Source organism: Scardinius erythrophthalmus (genome assembly GCF_964197995.2).
Source record: "Scardinius erythrophthalmus genome assembly, chromosome: 18".
NCBI lineage: Eukaryota > Metazoa > Chordata > Actinopteri > Cypriniformes > Leuciscidae > Scardinius > Scardinius erythrophthalmus.
Window position 1 is genome coordinate 30,153,708 of NC_138238.1, and position 20,357 is coordinate 30,174,064.

The window sequence follows — 20,357 nt, forward strand, 5'->3', positions numbered from 1 at the left end:
TAGCAGTATCACTCATGGCTGAAAAGCTACGTTTATATTCATCTGAGGAGGCCAGGTAGGTTTTGCTTGCAGAAACCAGTCAGGGAGACAGTACAGAGAGATTATAAATGACAGCCTGCAGGAACTGCACCTTGTTAATATTCTCCTTGATGGCTTCTAGTGAGATTCCATTGAACATGCATGATGTCATCCTCACTTCTGCCTTTGCTGGTGTTGTTTCCATGGTCTCCAGGATCTCCATAGACAAACGAGTCCACCAGCTGAGAGGTGTTTCGATTTTGCAGATTCATGGAGAGGCTTTGTAACTCACGCAGCACATCTTTCATCAGTGCAAGGTCTTTAACAAAACTGTGCTGCTGAGTTTCCTCAATAGTCCACTGCATTTTCACCGATCCAAATTAGTGCAGGAAACATCCACAGACTCATTCTGCATGTGTGTGGAAAGTGCTGGAAAGTCCTGCCAAACAGCTCTGGCAGTGTTGAAACTGATGACAACTCAGCGAATGGAGAAAATCTGCCCAATCTTCAGCAGTGAGATTTTAACATGAGTGGCAGCATCAGAGCAGTCTGGCTTTTTCTTTTAGATTGGTGGTAAACTACATCCAGTTACAGACTTGCATGCATTGTGCATTGCCTACTCTTGCTTGTGTGCAAGACAATGAATGCCCTTCAGTAAAGAGAAGTCTTTTGTCAACTTTACAATCAGTCACTCTCTCTCTTTCTGTCATGACTGATGCTCCATCTCTGGAAATGCTGATCAGGTGTGATTTTAAATATTCATTATCCAAACCTGCTGTCAAAAGGGTCGTCTTAAAGGGGTGGTTGATTATGATTTCACTTTTTTAACTTAAGTTAGTGTGTAATGTTGCTGTTTGAGCATAAACAACATCTGCAAAGTTATAGTGCTCAAAGTTCAAAGCAAAGGGAGATATTTTCTTTTAAATAAATCATTTTTTAGGGACTATAACAAACGGCTGGTAGGGACTACACGACATTCCTCTCGGGTTAGTGACATCACCAACCCTAAAATTTATATAAACCCCACCCCTGGGAACACGATTTATAGATTATCAAGACAGAATATGCTAATCAATGACTAGAAGGTAACTACACATAAGCTACATAAATTCATCAACTAACCATTCAGAAACGTCCTGTTGCTTCTACATGTTGTCACTTTTTCTTGAGTCTCGTCTCCATCATTGTCTGACTCTGGTTTGAACATAAAAGGCTAAACGTTTTTGAAATTTTCAGTGTGTGTGTGTGAGGTAAAAGGACACAAGCTCTTGAAGCTTCGCCCCCTTTGCCAGGAGCAGCAGCTCATTTGCATTTAAAGGAACAGACACAAAACGGTGCGTTTTTGCTTACCCTCAAAAAGTGACAATTTTAACATGCTATATAAAAATATCTGTGGGGTATATTGAGCTAAAACTTCACATACATACTCTGGGGACATCAAAGACTTATTTTACATCTTGTGAATAGGGCATTATACTACCCCTTTAAAGAAACACGTTGCTGTTACCTTTAGTTACTGTTGCAAATGTCCTACAAGCCACGCCACTCTCACGTCACACCATGTTCTCACACAGTGAAAAATACATTGCGGAGCAGAGAGGACACTGACAACACGCTGACAGACAGGACAGACCAGGTTACTTTTGATATGAAACAAAGTCTCAACTTTGAAATTTGGTCATTTTTTAAAAGAAATTTAAACAATAAATACCATTTTGTGGCTCTTTAATGTGTCTGACAGATCGCTGTAGAGCCTCTTAAAGCTGCTCGTGAACTGATCATCTCTTCCTTCTAGTTAATTTATAGCATCAAATAAACATAAATGTTGTGTTAACCGTGGGAAGACGTCAGTACACTCCGTTTTTCAAGTTCAAATCCTCCAATGTTAATCTAATAACTCTCCTGACTGCTTTGTCGGACAAAAATGGCGGATTTGGCGGATGGCGGATTATGATTGGTCAGATCACCTGTCAATTAAACTCCCTGCGAAGGGTCAATTAGTCACTGATGTAAATAATTAAAAGCATGAATAAATGTTTTAACATTGTTTTTTTAATCATATTTGATTTGATTGTTTTTTAATCATATTTACAAAATGTGTTAACATATAAACATTAAAGCTGTCTGTATTTTTCTGTCTCAGTCGGACAGCCCAGAGGAGATGCACGGCTGGATCAAGGCTATCTCTGGGGCCATAGTGGCCCAACGGGGTCCTGGACGCTCAGCAGCCTCTGTAAGAATTTACTTTGTTTAGTGACACATTCTGAGTTCTCAGCCGACTTGTGCGCTTTTGGATTGATTTGCCATTTGTGACTTGTTTTGTAGCCACCCACACTGTCCATGTCCTGCCCAACCATGTTTCTCTTCAAATTTCAAAATGTCCCTTATTTATGTTGGCCGATGGAACAACCAAAGTTCTTAAAAGGATAGTTCACCCTAAATCTAAACCTTTGTCATTATCCACTCAAAAACTGGCCTAATATACCAGACTTTACCAGACGACATACACTACTATACCCTCTTTGTGTCTGTCTGTCTCTCTTGGGCTTTTCACACTTAAAATAGATAACCCTGGGTCATTCTAAATCCTGGGTAAACGGAATCCTGTGTTATCTTGCTTCACATTTCACATCACTTATAAATTACCTAGGGTTAACAATAAATCCTGGGTATTTATAAGCTGCCGTTTCACACTTTACATTCTTAAACCCTGGGTTAACAATCGTATTTTTACATTTGTGGTATGCGATTGGCTGCCGGTTGCTAAGCATCTAGTCGTAACATTCTAACACTGAATCGTTTCCAAAGACCATAGACCTTATGTAGCCCCGCCCCTTTTTAGTGCTGCGCTCGTTGTCTTTTGTATTCCGGTTTGTATTTTCACAGCGATCTTATGTATTTATGAATGAACGGCTCATTTTAAAATCTTCTGACATTTGTTAAGACATCTGCTTTAAACAATGCTAACTTTCGTTTACTCTACAATTAGTAAATCCATTTCACCAGCTAATTACTCCTTGACAGCGATGCCATAGAAATATACAGAGCTACTGCAAAAACGTAAGTTCAAAGACAATATTCTAAAGATGTCTGCATGCTTGTTTCTCTGGCGCATAATGTCTATAGAATAACACAAGATGCATCACTCATATTGTTTTTAAATGGGGAAAAGTGCAACGCTCAATATGGCGGAATAAGTCCCGCCTTCTAAATAAGAGCCAATCGCTGATTGGTAAAGTCATCGCGTCACTGCAGCTGCCGTTAGAAGCTCCGGTTCCTATAGAAACATTCAGACGCACGCTTCCACTGCGCATGCGCATTAGCTTGATCCAGCCTGAAATTTGTAGTTTTCTGTCATGATTTGAGCGTTTAGAAACATAATTTATGAGACAGTTGTCAGATTTTATGGGTGATTTCAAATATGAAATTTAATCATAAGCTTGGAGAACTTGATGTTTCCCCATTCAAAGAGATAAGAGCTGCACTTGCATGCCCAAGATGCATTTCAAAGATGGCAGCCGAGTGAAATTACTTGTCTTAACCCAGGTTTAAGCGCAGTGTGAAAAGCCCTTTTGTCTCTTGTTCTTCCGTGTCCGTGCCTAATGAATGTGCGCTGTGTTGCAGATGCGTCAGGCCAGACGGCTCTCAAACCCTTGTATACAGAGGTATACATCCTGCAATGGTGAATGCAGCACGTATGTGTTGAGATCAAACCCCTCGCGCTTTGTCCCTGTTTGTTTGCACTCAGCCCCCTGCTTAGAGTTTAGAGGCTTGTAGACTTTGAACAAGATCTGAGCAGGGTAGAGCTGCCTCACCTAAACAATCCAACCTCGCAGACCAACCCCGCACTCATGCTAGAGTGACCTTTGACACCCATCATCCCCATTCACTCTTTTAATATACTTTCGGTACATCCATACTAAACATCTCATCCACTCATCTGATTACCCACACTTCTCTCTAGGGCTCAGTAATACAAATATTTGGTAATGGTGATTTACAGAGAGACATTTTAATGTCATTTATTAGAGTAAAAAACTAAATTAAAAATGTATTATTTTTTTAAAATATGTAAGTTAATTTCTTAATATTTTAGTATACACATGAAAGACAATTCTGTATGCAAATAGAATGCCAGAGACATTTAAGCCGCTTTTCCACCGAAACAACCATTCTCATTGCTTAACAGTTCCATTCCGTACCGATCCGGCCCAGCCGGTACGGATATGGTTTCATTTTCCACTGTGGGACTGATGACGGAGCTCTTTGGAATGTAATACAAATGCGTCAGTCGTTGCCTTGTTAACACAAGAGTTTACAGATGGTATGAGATGTAAAATAGCGAGAGCATTATGGAGGATGGTCAAATATTTTTCTTTTAATTGTATTACTAACTCATGTTAACTTCGTTCAAATAACGCGCTTGGCCAGCTATTGAGAAACTGGCAGACAGGCAACAGACAAGTGACCAATCCTGGTCACAAGTGGCGATGCCACTACACGCATTCTACCTGCCGTGCCAAACCAAGCTCAAGTGGAAATATAACTGAAATTGAAAGGCATTCGTTGTAGAACACTGTTTGTAAGTTTAGGTCTTTGATTATTTGGCTGGAATGGCCAAATTATCATAATCATTAGCAACATTTCTTCCTGATATACTGTACAGTATATATTATCTTCAACATATTATCAAATCTATATCGTATTGTATTCATTATATTGAACCCTAACTCACATTTAACTTTACTTCTACTTACTTACATTTTACAATCCATTTCATAACCTCACCTGCTTCTGCTTTTCCTTTAAAACTTTCTTTGATGTTTGATGTTACAGGGATCTATTCTAGTTTTGGAATGTCAAAATCTTAATACTAGTGAAAAGAGATACAAGTTTGTTTTACTAAATTGTAATGCATGGTGTGACATGAAGATATGAGTGAATGAATCTAGCACATTTTATTGGACACAAAGGTTTTTACTATTCACCAGTGTGTCAACCAGGTTGACATCCAAAACAGGAAAAAGCATAATCGCAGCATAGATCTTTTTTCTTTTGAACTGAATAGGCTCAGCATAAATTGAATGGATTTTGATATAAAATAAAACAGCAAAATGCAAAAAAAGAAAAGAAAAAAAAGAAATCAGAAGTGTAATTTTTTTTCCACTTTTTTTTATCAGATATGTTGTAAAAATATGTGGACTCTATTCTCATCAGCCAGCAAAACATACATAAAAATGACTTTTTTGGAGACCTTTTTAAGGATAATTCAGTAAAACATGTCAATTTACTCAACCTCATCTTGTTGATTTGAATATGCGTGAACTTCCACATAAGGCAGCAAGTCATACAGGTTTGGAGTGACAAATGATGACAGAATTTTCATTTCTGGCTAAGCTATCCATTGTGAAAAAGAAGTGCACTCAATTGTATTGAATGTGCACTTGTGGTGTACTTAAACTCTACTGTACTTAAAAACTCTAATACTAATATAATATTAATGAAATTAAGTGTATTAAAGAGAGTACTGTACTGTTTCTTAACACACTTTTAAGTACACCTTTAAAAGGTGTACTTAAAAGTACGTTTAAAAGGTAATTTTACCAATAATGTAAAATTATGCAAATAATGTCACGTACATCATTGTTGTAATAATCTTTGTGCCATCCTTTAAAGAAATACACTTAATTTGATGTGTTATACTAAAGCACATGTAAAGTAATTGGTTATAATTGTATCTGCAGTGTGTAATTTGATATTTCATTGTTTTAAAATATATTTTAAATGTACTAAATTGCAACTTCAGAACTGCAAATGTGTAACTACAAATATATGTAAAAACATGACATACACATTTAAAGTATATTTTAGTTTACCATAAATGCCTGTCAGAACACTGAAATCATATTTCAAATACTGTAGAAGTAATTATAAAATTGCTACATACAAATATGCACTTAAGTCCTACTTAAGTTATATAAGCGTATAACTATAATACATTTTTATTTAATTCTAAATAACATTTAAGCAATTAAGTGCCTGAAAACATTACATTCAGTTTGCACTTAAGTATTCTTTTAAATAATTTTTTTCCATAATAAGTACTCTTTTTAAAAGTATACCAAATTGTACTTCTTTTAACGTTAAGGCCTGTTCACACCAACACAAACGTGAGCCACGAAAATTCAGTCCTATTTTTGCATACTATTTGTCTGTTCATATCAATGTGGGGGGGAAAAAACGGCAGATGGGCTGAATGAAAATGTAAATTCACTCTCAGACAGTATGCATGCAAATGTTCGTGTCAATCTGAACAGACGCATTAACAACTGTTCGTTCAAATAAAATTGCGAACATTTGACTTGGTCTGAACAGACTATTAGTTTTAAACTTTTTATGTTGAATCTTTGTCCTGCCTGTGACTTCCTCTTTTTTTATGTTGAATCCTTGTCCTGCCTGGGACTTCCTCTAATGCCGTTTTAGCTGATGTCCACCTCTCATTCTTTCCTTTCAGAGATTAAATGTGACACTGAGACACTAACAATCCAAAAACGAGCCCATCTTCTGCACTACCAGCTGTCCTGTTCCTGCTATATCCCAGAATGATCTACAGCCTGTCACTTGCTGTAACTTTCACTGCCACTGTTTGCTGTCGTGACCCATGTCCTAAACTGTACTAAACTTCCTGCTGTACCTCTTTCTTCACCTGCTCCTTGTTCTTGAGTTTTTGCTCCGTCTTCCCTCTCTCCCAAAGCCGTTTTCTCCGACCTGACTGTTGCCGCAATCTAGCCGTGCTGTTTCTATAACCGTTACTCAATCTCTGCAGGAGCACGCTGAACCCACCTCCATGTTCTACTACAGCGAACAGTGTCTCCCAACTCCTCGCTCACCCCTCCCCACCGAACTCCATTACCCAGAATGCCGTTCCCCCTCGGGCCCTCAGCATGGCGTGGGAGGGGCCAGACCTGAACAGCTTGCCGCCCGGGGCCCGAGCACGCCTGTCGCTCCAGGAGACGCCCCAAATCTTCAAGTAAATGTTGTTGACTTGTCGCAATGGCAACGGAGGAGCAAAGTAATGCAGCCTCCGGTTTCCCCTAAAGATAAAGAGCGGCAAGTTACCGAGGTGTAACAATGTACTTGGTATATTACACACTTTACTACAAACTATTAACGTCAAAAGCAGAACAGGGACTCGAGCCCAGTACATCATGGGATATGGAGGACTATGGAATTTGGAGTTTTCCGTGGTCATTCTCAAGCCTTTCAGAAGATGTAGATGATTTATAAGATGATTTATAAACCAGACAATATGTTAAAGAGGCTACATGGAAGAATTTACATGTATTAATCACTTTTTATTTCCAATGTTTGAACAGCTTGTAACCAAACTTTAAAAACGAGACCTTCCCTGATTTCCTAGGTTGTCTACGAGAGCCTGTAAACTGTTTTTTATGCGAAGGACTGGGAACGTTTTTGCTGGGAAAATCGAAAGGATGTGACGTTTAAGCCAAAAGTATACTTAGGCCGTCCCCATCCTGCAATGGTCCGCACACTGTCCATGTGATGTCTTTTTTGCCATGAGGAGGGTCCGCAGACGTCCACGTGCAGCCCACGGACGGTGCACATACTATAGCGCATGTGCAAGTGACTTGAGTGCTTGAAAGCACATCTAGTCCACTAGAAAATTGCACATGGCGAATGTGTCTTTCCACACTCATGACTAAAGGAGTATACTTTCAAAGCGCATCTTGTGGACTGCTGTTTTTAAGTGCTCAAGTCACTCGCATATGTGCTGTTGTACGCACACCCCCCGTCCGCGGACCCTCCTGATGACGAAAATTACGTCTCATGGACAGTGCGTGGACCGTCCACTCTGGGCTTTACGCTCAGTCTCTTCTGTTCTATGACACATGAAATAAATGCTTATACAGTGTTCAGGATAATGCTGAAAGAGCTATTCTGTCCTGTTATATCAATGTGTCATGCAAAGAAAAGGGATTAATTCAAACTGTAGTCTCACATAGTCAGATCTATATAGTCCATAGTCTTAAACATAGGCCTACTTAACAATCAAACTATCATAACAGTGTAATTATTAGGGGTGTGACGAGACACTTATCTCACGAGACGAGACACGAGATTGGGTTCACGTGAACAAGACGAGACAAGATTTTTGCACAATATTTTATAGAAATCCTCAATGACAAAATTCATGACTGGAAAAATAGTCTGCAGGTGCATTTTGAAATGTTTTAACTAATAATCTTGTAATGAATGTCATTTCAGTTCTACTCTGAGTATGAATTATCAAATGCATTGAATGACAACAATATACAAGCACTGCAAAAGGTTTTGCCACAAACTCAACTGACTGGCTTTTCTCTTTTATGAGTCTCTTCAGATTCCCCCTTCCATATGTAAAGCGCTTTGAGTACCCAGAAAAGTGCTATATAAATGTAATGAATTATTATTATTATGAATTATGAGCTTCCAGAACTTCTGATTGAGGCTTTGTGACCTCCTAATTGAACTCTTCCACAAATTGAACATAGAAATAAAAACGGTATAAATAGTGCAAGTGCAACCATAATCAAAGTACTCTCTCGGTATTCAAAGTGCAAACAGAGACCAGAGACACAACTACACAGTCCAGAGATAGGTTCGATATTGTTAGGCAGTTTGCGTTTTGCTTTCACTTTTAAATCCGCCATCTTGCGTACTCCGTTGGGGCAGTGCTAAGCATGCATTCTACAAGATATGGGGCCGTTCACACAGAATGCATTTTTGCTTTGTAAAATGTGAGATGCTGCCAGTGGAATGGGGAAAAAACACAAGGTCTCGAGACGCGTTTTTTAAAAGTTGAACTGGTTTTAGAATCTTGGCACGATATCTTGTCACACCCCTAGCAATTATTAATTACCTCAATTGTCCACATGATGCCGGTGAATTGCAGTGCTTGTGCAAACATATTTACATCGCTAGGACGAAAAAGAACTTCGCTGTGAGTATATCAGGGCATTTAATCATATTCAGCGTCTTGTACGTCACATGTGCAGGAGTGCGAGCATGAGCAAGAAGTTGCTGGCTGCTGTTCACGTAACGGCCACCGGTGTCACTAATAACAAAGGTTTCTGAATTCTACATATAGCCCCTTTTAAACAAAACGTTGATATCAATAGCCGGCAATTATTTTCCCGTTATGGCCAATAAGCGATATTATGGCAGATATTATAAATCTATTGTGTTTTTCCCCTTTTTTTCCTAAAATACTATGTACACAAAGTGAATTCACTTGTTTCAAGTGAAATCAGGCATCAAAACACTTAACGTATCATTGAAAATATGGATGTTTAATACTTTTGCAAGGCTATATGGTTTAAACTGGAAAATATATTGTTCGAATAAAATATAATAAAATAATAAATAAAATAAAATATAATAAAAGGTATTTATTTAAAAAAAAAGATCAACATGTCATAAGCTCTGTTTATTTGAATTATTCTGGTGCTTTTACATCCTTTTTGTTGGGGTACAAGTTTAGGCTTTTTCCTATGGTAACATATTCCTCCTTTAGAGGCCATTGATCCTTGGTGGTCTTGTTTATTGTCAAATTAATTTTCTGTTCTTTTTTGAATGCTTTATGTATAAATTGAATTGGACTTTGTGATAGTGTTTGACCACAACATCATAGAAATAGCTTTTACTGATATGTTTCATAATGCTGTAGAGAATGTTTGTGATGTTGTTATATTTCAGTGTAACATACTGCCACTCTTATGGCAAGTTAAAGCTCTCTTTTTAGTGGCACTTATGTTTATCAGATGCATGTGAACGCATGACTCTATATTTCTACACAGAGAAACACTCCAGAGATGTTTGATAAACCAGTTAGGCAAAACGGTTCAATTTGTTAACAATGGTTAATCCATTACACAGTCTATCACAGACTAATGATGAACGGTAATTTTTCACAATCGAGATAAATATTAATTATAACCTTTCAATAAATGTTTGTACTTGAAATGTTTTTTGAGTTTTCAACTTGAAATGTATTTATGTAGAATTAGCAGAACATTAATAAATGCTGTGAGTATTTATTTATTGTTAGTTCATGATTCCTAATGCATTAAATATTGTTAACGAATTGAACCTAAAGTCTTACCAACAAAGCACGGGTATCAGCAAAATGCAGCTGTATGGACCCTTTTCACAGACTGATCATGCATTTCCACAATTATTAACATTGTAAAAAGTTTTTAATATATATAAAACATGAACTATACTTTGTGTTGCCTTGGCAATAAATGACAAAAAACTAGTTGCTGATGCGTGAATGTTTCTACAGTAGCTGAGGAGTGACCGCAAATTCTCTTTCTCTCTTCTGATCATTGTAATCAATCTCGTATTTTTTTCTTTCTTTTTTGGAAAGTCATTGAAACACTATTATTTAATTTTTTTTTTTTTTTGCTATTGAAGCAAATGGGAATGCAAAAATTGGATTTGTTTTAGTTTATATTCGCCACTATAGAAGTTTACCCGACCATTACGACTTCCCTGGAAATGTGAAAAGGGTCCATATGTTAGTATTAGTGTGAATGTAAACAGATTCAGTGAGTCCAATGATATATACTGTATGTTGTTTGATTGTGGATTCATATGCTGCACCCCAGTTTTTTTTTCTGGACTGTATGTATTTGTCTTGTATTTGGCTGGAAAAATTATTAACTTTTTTAAATGAGTCTAAATAATGTCTTTGCTTATCTTTTAAGGTTAGGGTTTGAGTCATGGTTAGTCTATAATAATCAACTTTATATAAATATAAAAACAAAAGTATTGAGATGACTGTGTGTGTGTGTGGTCCAGGTAAAGCTACCCGACGTTACGAGGAAAAAATGTCCCCTCAAACATATCCAAATTCCTTGTCCCTGTAGGGAAATGTTTTGGTTCCCATAAGGAAAACAGCTTATAAATCATACTAAGTAATGTTTTTTTGAAAATGTGAAAATGCTGAAAGTTTTCTGTGATTGTAGGTTTAGGGGTAGGGTTATGGTTAGGGAATTGCATATACAGTTTGTAGAGTATAAAAATCATTGTCTATGGAAAGTCCCATAAAATATGAAGACACAATGTGTGTGTGTGTGTGTACAGGTTTGGCTATACTTGTTAGAGCCAAATGTCCTCACTTTATAGTAAAATATTATGATGACCGACTAGTGAGGACATTTCCTCACTAGTTAAAAAGGCATACAAATCGGCCAAAACAACTTTGTATTTAAATCTAGTGTTTTGCGCATGTGTCAGTGATGGGTAGGTTTAAGGGTTTTGTTAGGCCATAAAAAATATCATTAACCTGATTTAAAATCAATGTTTTTTTGAGCACCAAATTAGTATATTAGTATGATTTCTGCAGGTTCATGTGACACTAAAGACTGAAGAATTGGCTGTTGATAAATTACAGAAATAAATTACATTTGAAAATATATTAAAATTGAAAACCGTTCTTTTAAGATTTATAATTTTTTTGCAATTATTACAGTTTTTTAAATGTATTAGGAAATTAGGCAGAAAATATTAAACATGACAATAGGCATTATTAGCAGATATTTATTTGAATACAATAGGCTACAGCAAACTCTATAATGTGAGCCTCATGCATGAATCTGTATTCTGAGCGAACACTTTGACATTTGCAAGGTGCCTAATCCAGCAGCTGTTTGCCATAGTTAGGCTATCTTTTCAATAAGCAGGTAAAATTCATGACACTAAAATATTCAAGTAGGCCTGTGTGGGAAGTTTGCATTACACAGTTGTAATAAAACTGTGATTATAGCTTGGTAATATTTCCAATATGGCTGCACGGTGACTCAAATGTTAAGATGTCATCAGCAATCCAGTTCTTGTAGATCAGTGCTTGAGCCCAGGCTATGTATTATAGAAACATCCGACCTCAGAATCATATCCTAACCAAATTTCACTCTCAGTTAACAGTAGAATGGATGTAGTTCCAGACTGATCATTAAAGTAGAGCTTTGTGAAGCCTGATATTTGACTCGTCATTACTAAAAACTCAATCCAGTTAAGATCAGCTCATTCGGATTCAAGTCCAGGCTGAGAAGATTTTAATAATTTAGACCGCATTTACATTACATGGTTCAAGTGACCCAATTCCATTTTATTTATTTAGTTTTTTCTCCCATGTGGCACAAATAGGATATGACCCACGAACATGTTAGCAAGAAAAACCTTGAGACACCAATGTTTTACTTGACCTTTAAAGATGGTGTGGAAAGCAAAAGCTTGTACAGTATTATCATTGCGTCTGCGTCCATTGCAAACCGTGCCATTTTTACTTCCTTTTCAGCCTAAGCTTTTCCAGGTCAGTATGTCTACCTTGGGTTATTTCGCCAAGTGTATAGTGTAAATAAATGCAGATATCAGATAAGGGTAACTTTTAAAAGACGTAAGCTGGTCGTCTCCAAAAAATTGGATATAGTCAACAAATCGAAATTGGGCATCAACACCTGCAGTGTAAATGTGGTCTTAGGTCAGAGCAAAACAGCAAGTCTTGTGGGGTGTTCCAGGTAGGCCTATGCAGTGATTGGTACCTACCAAAACTTCCCTTTACCTTGGGAAAAGATGGGAGCAGGATGCACTGTGGGAAGGTCGGTGGAGGCACTGCAGTACTGTATGCTCAGGACAATGTTCTGCTGGGAAACCTTGGGACCTGGCATTCATGTGGATGTAATTTTGACAGTTCCACCTACCTAATAACTGTTGCAAAGCACGTACACCCTTCATGGCAATGATGTTCCCTGATGGCGGTGACCTCTTTCAGCAGGATAATGCATCCTGCCACACTGCAAAAATTGTTCAGGAATGGTTTGAGGAGCATGACAAAGAGTTAACGGCGTTGCCCTGGCTTACAAATTCCCCATCTCAATCCGAATGAGAATCTATGGGATGTGCTGGATCAACAAATCCAATCCACTGAGGCGACACCTCGCCACTTGCAGGTCTTTGTGATAAATACCACAGGACATGTTCAGAGGTCTTGTGGAGTCCAATAAATGTGTGTGTGTATGTGTAATTTGTTTTGTAATTAAATATACGAATAGCATCGCATTAAATGGTAAAAGTTAGTTCAGACATATCTATATTTCCAGATACATTTTAGCCCTAATGTAATATCGTACATTTTTCATGAAGAAAAACACTCCAGACAGTGGAGTAAAATATTTCTATATTGATTCATATCATGGACTAAGCTCAGAATACGGAGTCCACCTCAACATCCAGAATATGAATTTTCCTTTAGCATAGCGGTTGAAGATTGACGCTTCAGTTCTTCAGGCCTGTTCAGCCTTTCTTATGGTGTTCATATAGTGCCCTCTGGTGGTTTGCTCCTGTTACTGTACAGTTTCTTATTCACAACAGGAAATGTCTTTCGTCACATAAGAAGAGAAAACTACATCTGATAACAACGGCCCATTTTAGGAGGCTGTCTTATTTTGATTTGATTGTCTTTTTTTCTTCTTTCAGTGTGCACTCAGAAAAAAGTATGTTTGCATTTTTATGGTAAGCTAAATCCATTTTCCTGATCCAAGATCTTTAAGAGAATAAAAGAGTGGATTTGACTAATGTAACTGATAAATGGTAGGAGTTCATTAGATTAATGCTATTATATAAATGCTGGCAAAAGGGCTCATGCATATCTTTATGAATCCTCTCTTAAAATCTATGAATATTTGTCATAGGAAGGTTTTGGCTATTGCTTAGGTGATGGCTGATTTTTAGGTAGGGTATTATTTCTCTGGCCAACATATATGGCTAAATCTCGTCTCTGCAGCCATAACACTGCAATGACCAAAAAGTGACACTGTTCCTGCTGCCAGTTGGTGGCGCTATGACTTTGACTCACAATAGTCACATCCATGTGGTCAGCCTCATACAACAAACAAAAATCATCAAAAATCCACTCGCAATTTAGCATCCTCAATGTCTTTCCAGCGGCCTCGTTACACTCCAACGACTTTCGTAACGCTAATAAATCTTTAATACATTATCTGTCATCCATGAATATGATCTCTGCCTGAGTCCTGTCGTATTCTCCACCAAGAAGTGAAGACAACAACTCCCATGATTCTACGAAATCAAGGCTTCATCAAGCCACACCTTTGTTTTGAATAAACAACCTCTAGTGGCGAAAAATTACATAGTGTCCCTTTAAAGAAAATAATAGGGCCTTCGCCCTTTCATTTCAGTTATGACTTTTTATCTCATAATTTGGACTTTTTTTCTCACAATTTAAACTTGCAGTCACAATTGACCCTTCGCAGGGAGTTTGATTGACAGGCGATCTGACCAATCATAATCCGCCATCCGCCATTTTTGTCCGACAAAGCAGCCAGGAGAGTGTAGAGGCAGAGCCCGTCTATGGAGAGCCTTCCCACTCCCTATTAAGTCTGTAGTTCCACCAGAGTTCCACTGGGGGCGATCGCCCATGAGCGCAAAATGAATGGGAGTCTATGGGGCTAGACGGCTAAATTTGTCTCTTTCATCCGATTGCCATTGAGAAATCTCAGATTTGATTCTAGGTTTTGCAAGTTCAACATGGGTTATAGGTCAAAAGTTGAATGAACGAGTACTTATGTCCTTTCGATTTCTTACCGGTTGAGTTGTTGTTGCCCATAACACGCTAGCATTCTGCTAATGAACGCTGATTGGTTAGTGAAGGACTGATTACGACCAGAGATCCCGCTTGATGGCATCGTGGCATCCAAGTCGTCGTAAAAGATGGTTAAAAAAGCTGTCGGGGGCTAAAAATAGAAAAAGAAAGTGGGGAAATGAGATGGCATGTCAACTGATGGACAGCAGCTAAATAAGTGGATGGTGAAAGGCAACAGGTAGGATTTTGTTTTGTGTGATGTCCACAGGCATGTAGGCTAATGCCATCGGGACTACCGGGAGATTCCCGGTGGGCCGACGTGCTTTTTTGGTCGATACATCTCATACTTTTTTTTTTTTGTCTTAACGGCCCATAAAACTCGTACATCGGCGGCCCATCTGTTTTGTTTTGCTTATTTGGCAGCGCTGGGTTAGACAGTGCGTAATTAGTGTGTAATGCATTGGTCAAAAAAAAGTCAGCGCTAGTTTTTTTTTCTGACATCCGATGAAACACGTAGATCAGCGGCCCATTGGTTCTTTTCTTGATTGGCACTGGGCTAGCCCAATCACATCTTTAATGTAAAGTATCGAAATATACTCTTTCAAGTATAGAAATTAGTACAAAACTAATTATGAAAGTTTCCTTTAGTTTTCAGTGCATTTGTTTTACAATATATGACTATTACTATCATGGGATTAATATTATAACTATTATTGTAGTAGTAATGTAGACAGACACTAACTAAAAGAGTTTTGAATTTTTCTTTGTTTAATTTGCACCAGATTGATGAATTTAACATTAAAAAGCACAAAATTTTCTTACGCATGCCACCGAACCCCCTTAGAGTGGCAGAGGTCCACTCACCACAGTGATCCAAAAATCCCTTGAGAAACACTGGTATTACTATGCCAATGCAGCTTACAGCTTTTTGGGGGGGATTCATCACTGTGCAGTATAGTTCAATTCTATTAATAAGTGAGAATTTTGTACTTATTTCATCTGTTCGTGTTAACTCTGACTTCACATCTCCGTTTGCAGCTCCTCCCCGCCTGCACGCGGCTACTCTCGCCGATTACATAGCCTGCAGCCGATGTCGAACACACCTTATGAAGATAATAGGCTTGTTCGACTTGAACCGGCGCTGCACAGACCGATCGGTAAATGACATCGAAGTACCGCGAGAGCGAATAGAAAGTAGATGGCTACTTATGCTTTTGAATTGCTCTCGCGGTACTTTGATGTCATAAACCGATCGGTCTGTGCAGCGCCGGTTCAAGTCGAACAAGCCTAATATGATGTCATAAACATGTAGCAAGTACCTTTCAAGTACCGTCATTATCTTCATAGTTGAGTTAGTAGATTAACATTGGAGGATTTGAACTTGAAAAACTGTGTGTACTGACGTCTTTCCGCGGTTAAAACAACATTCCTTCTTATGTTCTTTATTTGATGCTATAAATTAACTAGAAGGAAGAGATGATCGGTTCACGAGCAGCTTTAAGAGGCTCTACAGCGATCTGTCAGACACATTAAGAGCCACAAAACGGTATTTATTGTTTCAATTTCTTTAAAAAAATGACCAAATTTGAAAGTTGAGACTTTGTTTCATATCATAAGTAAGCTGGTCTGTCCTGTCTGTCAGCACGTTGTCAGTCTCCTCTCTGCTCCGCAATGTATTTTTCACTGCGCAAGAACATGGTGTGGCGTGAGAGCGGCGTGGCTTGTCGGACATAGCGACAGTAACTAAAGGTAATATCCCTTAAAGGGGTGGTTCGGGCTTTTTGACATCGGACCTCATTTTTAAGTCAGCCTGGTTGTTATTCATCAGTGGAGACATTTTAAAAAAAAAAATTATCCAGTCCTTATATTTAGATAGTTAGCCGATGCTAGGCTAGCGCGAGTCAAGGGTAGATGTTAGCCAGCCATTAAAAACCGTTTTACCCACTCCACAGTGCACCAAACGCAAATCAATTATAACACTAGACCAGGGTTCACCAATCTCGGTCCTGGAGGGCCGCTGTCCCTGCAGAGTTTAGCTCCAACCAGCTCCAACACACCTGTTTGAAAGTTTCTAGTATGCCTAGTGAGACCTTGATTAGCTGGTTCAGGTGTGTTTAATTGGGGTTGGAGCTAAACTCTGCAGGACACCGGCCCTCCAGGACCGAGATTGGTGAACCCTGCACTAGACTATCGATGCAAATGTCCGTTGAGAGAATAATGTTAGAAATCAAACTTACCTTTCATCACATTGCATTAGTTATAATTTGTTCCCTGTAATCATAAGCCTTGTCTACAGCAGCAGCGGAGTGATATTGATTACCTAGGCAACCGAGTGAGCCGGTACACACGTACTGCACTCACTGTAGTGCGCTTCTTTTCTGTGTTTACTTTTTGCCGCATTACTAACTGGAGCAAAGTAAAATTCCGCAGCTGCTGAGAAATTAGTTCCTTTGGGATCTTTGAGATGAAAGGTAAGTTTGATTTCTAACATTATTCTCTCAACGTACATTTGCATCGATAGTCTAGTGTTATAATTGATTTGCGTTTGGTGCACTGTGGAGAGGGTAAAACGGTTTTTAATGGCTGGCTAACATCTACCCTTGACTCGCGCTAGCCTAGCATCGGCTAACTATCCAAATATAAGGACTGGATAATTTTTTTTAAAAAATGTCTCCACTGATGAATAACAACCAGGCTGACTTAAAAATGAGGTCCGATGTCAAAAATCCCGAACCACCCCTTTAATTATGACTTTTTTTTTCTCCGAATTGTGAGGTTAAGGCTTTATTTATTTATTTATTTATTTATTTATTTATTTTTTAAAGGCAGCTCACAATTCTGACATTTTCTCTCAATTGCGAGTTTAAATATAACAATTTTGATTTCATAACTCGCTATTGCGAGTTTATATCCCACAATTAATTAATCCGAATTAATATAAACTTCATTTCTCAGAATTGTGAGATATAAACTAGCAATTGTGAGTTATAAAGTCAGAATTGTGAGATATGAACTTGCAATGTGAGAGAAAAAGTCGCAGTTAACTTTTTTATTTTTTATTCAGTGGCTTCAAAAAGCTTCATACTGTTTGACTTTGGAAATTGATTCATTATAGTTTTAAAACATAGCTAAAGCAAATGATGTGCCATAATTGAAAGTTGCTTGAGTGAAATATGCTCTTTAATGTGAAAAAGTGACTCACTTGTCCTGGGGATTGTTTCAGGAAACTCTGGGAGGAGGTAGGCCAGTTTTCCCGGAATGCTGTGCTCTATCTGACATGAGCCCAGCTTGATACTCTCAGTTCATAAAGTGGGAAGTGAATAGCCTGATGAATGGATGCAGGGAATATGTGTTTACTTACAGCACTGAAACACGCGATGCAGAACAGCACGTCAGACTATCTATCTTATCACTTATGCGTGTGTGAGTCCACATCTGTCCAGATGTGTGAGTCAGTGTGTTTACAGTATGTGTGTAAAATTGCCAACTTTTTACTCAGCTCTTTATGGTGAAAAGTGTTGAGGAACTACTGCTCTGGATTGGATCAACACAATATGCAGCTGTGATAAGTCTTGGAGAGATTCCTGTAGACTCAAAGGAAGTAGCTTGCAATTTATAAAGCAGCCTATTATTTTTAAAGTTTTATCTGCACCTGGTTTTCTCTACTTGCTTAGTTTAGGATACGTTTACACGGCAACGGTATGCTTAAAACGGATAAGTTTTTCCTTTGAGTTTTCCGCATACAGACGACACCATCAAAGGGGTCATATAATGTCATTTTTGTACAAGCTAGTATGATTCTTTAGGGTCTAAATTAATTAAAAATTCTCATTAGTATTGTAAGAAAACACTCATTTTACCTGGTCAAAAACAGCTCCGTTTTCAGCACGCCGTTTGAGTGCATGTGTCTTTAAATGATAATGAGCTTTGCTCACCCCGCCCCTCTGTTCTGTGCGTACACGGTTTGTAACACAATTTAACACAATAACCATTATAAACATGGGATTATGAATTATATTGAGAACGTCATACATAGAAAACATGCAGTAGCCTAATGATGAGTGTAAAAATAGCTGCATTCATCGTGAAGCGTGCAGCAAGCGATTTGCAAAGATTAATATAAAGATTAATATAAAGGTTAATAAAACGTTACACTCACTCACTTCTTCTGGAGGTGCAGCAGGAACACGAATAGTTGATACCGATCCTTTTTTCAGGAGCAGCTTCTTAGCAAATCCAGCTTTATACTGACCCTCGTTTGTAAAGCAGTCTGGTGAAATGATTCGCGCGAACATGAAAGCATTGACATTGATCGCGGGGAATTCCGTTCGAAAAACAAACTCAGCCACTGCTCTTCAGCGTTCGGATTTAGGAACATCAAAATGACTGCTGTGTTCCTAACGGTACGTTCACACGGGGCATCAGCGTCAACGCTTGACGGAAGGCGTGGCTGAAGTTTGGCACTGACGCCATGGTCATAGCAGCGTCAGCCAATGAAATTTAAAATGTATCCTCAGTTTGCAGCTCTTGAACAGGATGAACGTGATTGGCTGCCGCCTGGCTACTGTATTTGCATAGAGCGATCCTATTGGCTGACGCTTCCGTCTGCGGCGCTTCACTGGCGTTGCTCGCGGCAGAAGTTGAAAAATTCTCAACTTCTGCCGCGAGCAACGCCAGTGAAGCACCGCCGACGGATCCACAATTCTTTTCGGCAACGCTTGACGTCACCCATTCAAAGTCAATGGGAAGCGTTGACGCCCCGTATGAACGTACCGTCACTACACCGAAGAACACCACAATCGAGACGCCATTCTACTCAGTGCTCCAGCTATCAGCAATGAACGCGCCGGTTGGCGCGGGCTATGATTGACAGCTCGCTCACGAGGGTGCGAGGGCGGGGCTGTGTTGAAACGCTGCTGTCAATCAACCATTGTGGGAGGGGCGTGGATTTTGTGACGTCACAAAATCGAACAGCTTGATTCAGGAGAGGGGGAAACATATAAGAAGATTAAAAAAAAAAACACTGGATATATTTTGTTCATTTTATGATGGTTGTGTACAGGCACTGCCAACACAAATTTCAGTACAATCAACTTGTAAAAGTGCATGTACCATTATATGACCCCTTTAAAACAATCCCCATTCACACGGATCCGCGAAAACGGCTAATACTGCCAGGCCTTTAGATGGCGATGAAACACTATAGACTGAACACGTAATACGTATGTGCATGATGTCATTGTCGTCAGAAGTTTGCGCTTTCAGGCACCCAAAATGCTGTTGTCGTGTAAACGTTGCCAAAACGCATAAAAAGTTTTGCTAAAAAAACTCGGACAACTTCTCAGTTTTTAAGCATATCGTTGTCGTGTAAACATACCCTTAGCTTAGACTAAGGGGCTGTTTGCACGATACTGTTTTCAACTAAAAACGTAAAACTTTTTATGTGCTTTGGCCGTTCATTTACACTACAACGGCGTTTTGGGCGCCTGAAAACGCAAACTTTTGAAAACGGGTTTCAAAGTGCAAGTTTTTGAAAACGGTCTCCTTGTAAACAACAAAAACGCGAATCTCTGAAGATAATGATGTCATGCACATGCGTACATAGTGTTTAATCGCCATCTAAAGGCCTGGCAGCAGAATACAGTTTTTTTTTTTTTTTTTTTTTCACGGATCC

At 38.7% G+C, this 20,357-nt stretch overlaps 1 protein-coding gene across 7 annotated transcripts in view; it reads left to right on the plus strand.

The window, feature by feature from the left end:
* plekha1b (pleckstrin homology domain containing, family A (phosphoinositide binding specific) member 1b) overlaps positions 1-11,137 on the plus strand; it is a 51,492-nt gene extending 40,355 nt beyond the window's left edge. Inside the window, exons 11-13 of one of the 7 annotated variants that reach the window (XM_081393491.1) lie at positions 2,162-2,251; positions 3,643-3,713; positions 6,845-11,137. In XM_081393491.1, coding sequence (XP_081249617.1) covers positions 2,162-2,251; positions 3,643-3,713; positions 6,845-7,052 — 369 coding nt within the window. In that variant the 3' untranslated portion in view covers positions 7,053-11,137. Of the gene's footprint in view, positions 1-2,161; positions 2,252-3,642; positions 3,714-6,532 lie in introns of all 7 variants that reach the window. The other 6 variants (XM_081393492.1, XM_081393493.1, XM_081393495.1 and 3 more) reach the window with 6 other exon arrangements.
* The last annotated feature ends 9,220 nt before the right edge of the window (positions 11,138-20,357 follow it).